Below are 7,901 nucleotides of genomic sequence, written 5' to 3' on the forward strand. Positions count from 1 at the left end.
AGAAACGGTGATGTGTTGAACGCCCTGTTGTGATGACGTAAGCGTTGCAACTACGGTAGCTGAGAGGCCATTCTTTGTGTTCTTTTTAAAATGTTTCTGAGGACTGATGAAATCGTTATAAATGTGTGTTTAATACTGTAAAAGACCCTCAATGTTACAGTCACTGACCTTGCCGTCCAGAATGAAAGACAACATTCCAACTTGAACCCATTGAGCAAGCTGTTTCTTTACTACCACGTGGTTTTATACATCTTGCCGCTGATTGGGCCGACATTTCTGACACACCCACCAAACAAGAGAAAACGCTTCTAAAACCTGTTGCATTCCGTTGCACACCGTTTCCAGGAAACATGTCGTTCAACCCGGAAACCGTAGCAAAACGTTGTGCACCGGTGTGAGATTGAACGTGTCCCTGATGCAAGGTAAGCGGGGGGGGGAGAGGACTAAATGTGAATGGCCGTTTTTTGCGCTTAGAAAAAGTGGGGACGCTTTGGGTTGCTCGAGGCCGATAGGGTATGTCCGGCAACGAAGATAGTTAGCGAGGGTGCTTTTGTGTGTAGTTAGATATGCTGGGGGGGGGGATTTAGGAGCGCTGGCCACGTATTCATGTGCATGAGAGCTCAGACGCGCATGGACATTATTTGATAACGCGCAGAGCAAAAGACATTCGGTACTGTGCCCTTTTATAGGGTTATTAAAACCGTATTGAACAGCTAACTCCCACCTGAAGCGTGAACATTTATGCTGTGAACTTGAGCACTGACAATTAACTGTTCCTGAATAACGGAGCCTCTCGGATTAAACCCAATCCTTACCAGGAAGAGTCCATCTGTCTGGTTAAAAGACCGGCTTGATCGTGCTTCCCTGAGATCTTGTTGCCTGGAGACAGGGGAGTGTCTTTTAAACATTTGTTTTCAATTGTGTTGTATGAATGCATGTATGAGTGAACATTGTTATGTGTCATTTTAAAAGTTATATGTAAAGTGAATAGCATTAATGTATGTGCGATCTTGGGGGGAATGTCAGATCTATCACTGTGAAAATTGTGTGTGTCACAATTCTAGTATTGCGGTGTAGTTTTGCAGTGCGAGGTCTTGAGTAACCACTAGAGTTCAGTGTTGTGTGGTGAAGTGTCTTATTAGGTGTCATTTAACCCAGGAAAGCCATACAAATGTGATTAACTTAATGCATATATTTAAATAAGAGTTTTCAATTTATCTATTTTTGGGATTGTTAATAAAGTGATATATATATATATTGCAAAAGTTCTGTTGTGTGCAGTGTGTACCGTCTTGTTCTCCATAACTTTTAGTGAACCTCTGTAATAAAAAAATAGAAGGTTCATTACATTATTCTAGCAATTCCTTTTTTCTTTCTTTATTTAGTAAGTTAACTTAAATATGTGAGAACGAAAATATATTTTTTGTGATTTTCATGAAGAGAATATGATGTAAGAAGCTTCATTTTAAACATTTAGTAGCTTAATTTATTTGTAATAAACACTTTAATAGGCTATTTAAAAAGTATTCGTTTTTTGTTCATTTATATTTCTTGTCACTGTGTGCAGGTTCTTTTTTTGTATGTGACAGCCCAATAACTTTTTACCAAAAAGGCTTAATTAATGTCAGGTTGTATAACGATTTAAAGCAGTATCAATAATGTCAAAATGTGACGTGCAGTCAAGTTTGTGTGTGTATGTGTATGCTGTTTAAATGAGTGTTTTCACCAATACGCTTGTGATTCGTGAAGTTTGACAAATAGTATAGACTTGTTCTTATTCAAAAGTGACACCCATAGATTCAGGCCCACCCCGACTTAATCCATGTCCACCCATATGTCACGTTCTGCATCCGCCACTGCTGCAATAAAATAAGAATTGATTAATCTTTGTCTGTCATTCTGAAATCAGATATAATACTCATTACTAATAATAATATTAATGGATACATTTTAAATCATGATGTTAAATTAAAATAGAATAATTGAATAGTATTTATTGTATAGTGCTAGGTCTTTGTGCTGTATACCCAATATTTTTTTAAATTTAAATTAATTTCTAATTGCAAATTGCAGTTAACCTTCTTGAATGGGTTACTATTAAGGAGTTTATGGAGTGATTCTAACTCAATTTTTATTTGTTGAATTTAATTAATGATATTGCTTGTAATCTGTTGCCACACTTTTAATGAGTAGATATGGCATAATATTTTTTATTGTATAGTGCTAGATCTTTGTCTAGTATACCCAATATTTTTGTTTAAATTTTAATACATTTTTAATTGCAAATTGCAGTTTGTCTTTTTGAATGTTAATATTAAGGAGTTTATAGAGTAAATCTAAATCAATTTTGATTTGTTGAATGTAATTAATGATATTGCTCGTAATCTTTTGCCAAAATTTTGAGTAGATGGGGCATATTATTTTTTACAGTGAGCACTTTTTGTATGTTCGTGAATGAGTGGTAGACTACCATTATTCAACAAAGACAAGGTAAAAATGGTTTTTCATTCTCTGTCCCCTTTAAGGCTGTACCTTAGTTTGTAGGGAACAATAAGATAAAGAAACAATTTTAGCATAAAATGATCTTTATATTGAGAAATGTTACAAAATGTTCTAAACTTGAAATAAAAAAAATGTTCAGCTATGACGACTTAAAAAAGATGTTTAAAAAGAAAGATTTACTCTAGTAACGTTATAACATAATGGTTGTGTATTACAAAACAAAAAATAAACATTCAGTGAGAGAGTTAACTTAAGAAATTTGTAGATTGATTCTTCACTTCCTCTTCATGGATACATTGAGCTGTTGGCAAGAGTTTGGAGTGAGACTTTCTGTTTGTCTAAACACATGAGAATGGAGGAGCACTTGAGAAATCTTAATCCTCAAATTACAAATTTATATCTCCAATCATCTAAAGACTAAAAAATGGTTTTGTTCTCTTGCTGCCAGTAAATGATCAGATGCTTCTGTTTTCTGTCTGTACATTTAATACCTGCTGACATTGAAAGTTTTGAGGAAGTGGAGTTGATCTCAAACCCAGATGCTCCTCAGTAAAAGCCCCATCAAACACCAGCAGGAGAGACTTTTTAAGTTTCTTCTTATATTCATCACACATGAACACATAGAGAATGGGGTTCAGACAACTGTTTACATAAACCAGACAGTCTACAAAAGGTTCTGCATCATAAAGTTTCTTTCTAGCACTGGCACTCCAGTTATACTTATATGCACTTACCAAACACAATTTGTGAACATGATAAGGAAACCAGCATATGAAGAAAGCCAGAATCACAGATATGATGACCCGAAAAGGCCGGAAGTTATTTCCTGTTTTGAGACGTTTTACCCGCACACCAATTGCTATGTATGAAGATGCAATGATTATAAAGGGAATTACAAATCCCACAATAAACAGGTATTTGTGCATATACATATAGACATTTTTGTAATTTTCCTTGTTAAGTGCATAACGAGCAATGCCAAAAGGGAGGCTGCAGCAGATGGCTAAAATCCACACAAATACACTGATGATTCTGGCTTTGACTAAAGTTCGCTTGTTCTGAGCCCACACAATAAACCATGTGCACAGACATCGATCCACACTGATAACTGTCAGAAAGAAAACACTTGCAAACATATTTAGAGCAATATCAAAAGTCAAACATGCCATAATAAATTTGTTGATGTTAAGTGTACTCTTGTTAAAGGTAAAAACAATTTCCAAAATCAAGAATGAAAGCAAAAAGAAGTCTGCAATCGCCAAGTTGAGAAACCAAATGGAGTTGACTGTCGTCTTCATTTTGTAGCCGGTCACAAAGATGACGAGTCCATTTCCAATGACACCTACGACTAAGATGACAAAAAATATGCATATCTTGAAGATTTCAATGCTTGAAAAGCTCTTCTCCTGCATTTTGATTGGACTAATTGTTGTTTGGAGTTCAGTCAAATTTTGATGTCCCATAGTTGTGCCCACTGCAGAAAGAAAAGAGAGAGAAATGACTCGTGATTACAAACTCATGCACAGTGAAAAGTGAACCTGTTTTATTAATTCACAATTAGTTTAAACTTTCCATTCAGTTTTTGACTGAATTATATTTAATGTAATAATTGTGTAAATAATGGAGTTACAGTTTTGGTGCTAGCAATATAGTTTAATCTTCAGGACATGCTGATGTAGTTTGGATGCACTGTAAATCATTCTAGATTAAAGTGTTAATGTCTCCTAGAGCTCATGTACACTGTAAAATTGAAAAGTTGGATCAACTTAAAAAGTCATGCTAAAAATCCCTGTTAAACATTTAATGTATTTGAAAGACTGCACTGTAAAAAATACTTTGCTGCCTTCAAAATGTTTTGTTAAATCAACTCAGATTTACAAGTCATGTCAACAGAGATGAGTTGTGACAACTTATAAAATATAGTTGAGAAAGGTCAACTTAAATTTATAAGTTATAACAACTCACCTGTAGTTATAACAACTCCTCTCTAGTCAACATTAATAATAATAAGTTGAAATGACTTATAAATGAAAGAAATTTAAGGCAGCAAAGTATTTTTTACAGTGTGGGAATAGTTCATATTTTAATGTAAGTGTTCATGTTGCATAATCCTGAGCAATAAATACATAAACAAAACATGATCTCACAAAGTTCCATGGGATAGTCACAGAAGTTTTTGCTCATTTTTCCGTGGCATTCTCACGGATTGGTTACTCAACTGTTTTTTCCTATTTTCAAACCATTGTCGCTTCGGTTTAGGGTTAGATTTGGTGTTTGCGTTAGTATGTCACTTTAAGTATTGGTTTATACTATTTTTTTTTCATCTTTTATATTTGCTAAACTTTAATCAATTGTCGCCTGGCGTTAGGGTTAGAGTTGGGTTTGGGTAGGGATGTCATTTTATGTAAATCTTACCCTAAATCGAAGCGACAATGGTAAGAAAATAAGACAAAACAGTTGAGTAACCAATCCGTGAGAATGCCACGGAAAAGAAAGTCCGTGGCAAGGCCACGGAAATATTTGGAGATCCGTGAAAATGCCACGGAAAAATGAGCAAAAAATTCCGTGACTATGCCACGGAAATTTGTGAGATCATGTCGAACAAAAGGAAATAATTTCAATCAATTATAATGAAAGTAAATTGTCCCCAACATGTCCATATAATGAGACTTTTCACATTGACTGTGAAAGTCTTTATTTAAAAAGGCACAAAAACATAAAACTGTTAGATAGATGTAAATAGATGTAAATACCGTTATCTTTTTGAATTTCTTTATTGCTGTCCTTATGTCATCAGGTAGATGTTGTCAAGGCTGAAAATGTTTGCATGAACAATTATTGCTGATTTCCTCTTTTATCAAAGGAATTAGGGGTGGGGTGATGATGTAAGAAGCTTTAATATGCTAATCTCCAAAACCATATTTTTGAAATATTTTGTGTGCACTTACAATGCAATAAACACACAAACTATTTGCAAACAGCTGCAGTGCACTGTGTGTTGCGTATTAAGCGTGTTTGTTATGTATGTTAATGTGAATATGTTTGAATTAAAGTACATTGTGGGCTGAAATTGTTTATTCATTTCACAATAATGATTGAAACAGCCTGAGAATTTCACAGTATTATAGTATGTGGTTTCTGTGGTAAAAAGAACAGGAACATAACAGAGAATGATATACAAATACTACAGCCCTTTAATGGGTTAATCATAAACAGCAGAGATCTTTTATTTTTCCCATGAGAGCAACACTGATACAAATTCAATAGGAGAGCCACTTTTACTGCAAAGTATCAAAAGTTAAACCCAGTAATAGTATGTATCAGTCTGTCATCCCTGAACATACAAAATGCAATGCATTAAATAAAAAGGCACAAGGGAGGGGGGTCATTCTTTCTCAGGATTACCTGAGATGAGCAGAAGCATGCATGCATTACTTGTGGCTTGTTGTTGCAATCCTTGTGAGGCAAGCAAGATGTTCATTGGGGAGGCGGTTTCTGTGTTTCCTCTTTACAGTGTTCATGGTTAAGAATGTTGAGGCACAAGTGTATGTTCTCACAAAGAAGGCCAACACTTTTTGGACTAGTGGCTTTAAAGTGCAGCCGTCTTTAGAAACCAAATTCGAGAAGTGTTCAACACTTGCTCTTCTAGATATGTACCTTTCAGGTACCATTATGCACCTTTTATGTACAAAAATATACTTTTTGAAAAGGTACTGTCCTAGTGACAACTTTTGTATCTTTTTTTTTCAGAATGTATTGTTGATAAAGCATCCCAGCATGCACCTTATGAAGTTGTTTTAAGAGAATGCAGAGAGTAATGTAGGGAAAAACTATGAATCGGCAATGTGAAAAAATACATATTTTAATTGCAACATGTTTAATTGATTTATTTTCAGTCATGCAATTGCTATAATTTTTAAGTTTTGATTACACTGTTATCTTAAAGTAAAAAAAGTAGTAGCAATAAAAATGAGTCAGGGTGTACAACTTTTAAATGCAATGTGATCTCATGAGAATACGTGTGTATTTTTACATTTCAGTGTGGTTGTACAATACGTACATTTACTTACGTTTAAAACACACTGAAACGTACAATATCGACGTTTTGACAGGACTAATACGTAAATTATTTACGTATTTACAGCTTTACAAACGTACAAATTTGTACGTAAGTTATTCCTATTCATAAATATTAAAATCACCGGCATTGCCGTTTCTCATAACAATGTTTTTAGTCATATTTTATGACTTATTTAAGACATTTTAAAACTTTAAAATTAATAGCATTTCTGTATTTATATTTATTTTGTTTGCCATGACACACAAAAACGCGTTTTTTCCTCCTGTCTTCTATGCAATACGTTATTATTACTACTAAGCAATAATTACAACATAAATTCACAAAAGATGTTACTTTTATTCATTTGCTGTAATCCACATCTTTAAAATGCATATGATTGCGAGGTACAGATCCAAATTCAACCCTTTATCCAGCGATTTTGATCCGAGTTCTCATCAGCAACCGTAGTCAGATCGCGCGTTCGTTAATGTGAATTCAAATATATCCCGCCTCAAGAAGCTTTACGACACATTGCTTTACGGCAGTGATATCAAAAGCTCATTGGCTCTTTGAGTGCCACGTGACATATTTGCGTCATTTCCATTTCCGTTGTTGTACGTTTGAAATGAAAAAAGCGTGCCGTGACAGAGGGAAGCCGGATCAACGCGGATCAAACTCTTGGATAAATAACTCTAATACTTCTCTTTACTTTACTTCATATAAGAGGACCTTGGCTGCAGCACATCGTCATTTTAACTACTTTTGGTACTGATTTTAATATTCGCAAGAAATAAGTTGTTGTGATTACACTTGTCTGTCTGTTATGATTTTTTAAACAGTAACGTTAAATGATTTTAATAAACTCTTTTGCGTAGGACTGTAGCACCTTAAATTATCTTTGAATGCTATATTGTTACTAATATGTTCCTAAACATTATCTGTCCGTTACGTTGCATAATTTAAAAAGAATACATTACGTATTTAAACATTTTGTATAAAAAGATTTTGGGTTTAGGGGTAGGGTTAAGGTGGTAACATATCGCTAAAATGGTTAAAAAGAAATTATACAACAATCTTTATGGAATGAAATATACGTAAATGTTTTACGTTTTTTAGCTGTCAAAACGTAATAATGCTACGTTTAAATGTTGTAAATACGTCTATATTGTACGTTTTAGCATCTTTTAAACGTACAAAAAATACGTTTTTGGTTGTTTAAAGTTACGTGTAAATACTACGTATTAACAGTGAGACCAGGCTGTTAAATGATACTGTACCGTATATTTAACTTGCTTGCCATTTAATAATAGGTTGAGTCATTAAACATCATCTTCATCAG

The 7,901-nt window shown here is 34.1% G+C and overlaps 1 protein-coding gene across 1 annotated transcript; it reads right to left on the bottom strand.

Moving 5' to 3' along the window:
- Nucleotides 1–2,957: 2,957 nt before the first annotated feature.
- Nucleotides 2,958–4,184, bottom strand: LOC129437380 (C3a anaphylatoxin chemotactic receptor-like). The gene has a single exon (XM_055195516.2). It carries the CDS (start codon nt 3,963–3,965, stop codon nt 2,958–2,960), a length of 1,008 nt encoding a protein of 335 aa, XP_055051491.2. The 5' UTR covers nt 3,966–4,184.
- Between the last annotated feature and the right edge of the window lie 3,717 nt (nt 4,185–7,901).

The sequence above is a fragment of the Misgurnus anguillicaudatus genome, chromosome 24 (genome assembly GCF_027580225.2).
Source record: "Misgurnus anguillicaudatus chromosome 24, ASM2758022v2, whole genome shotgun sequence".
NCBI lineage: Eukaryota > Metazoa > Chordata > Actinopteri > Cypriniformes > Cobitidae > Misgurnus > Misgurnus anguillicaudatus.

Coding starts and splice junctions, on each gene's coding strand:
- LOC129437380 (XM_055195516.2), bottom strand. CDS start 3,965: ATGGGACATCAAAATTTGACTGAACTCCAAACAACAATTAGTCCAATC.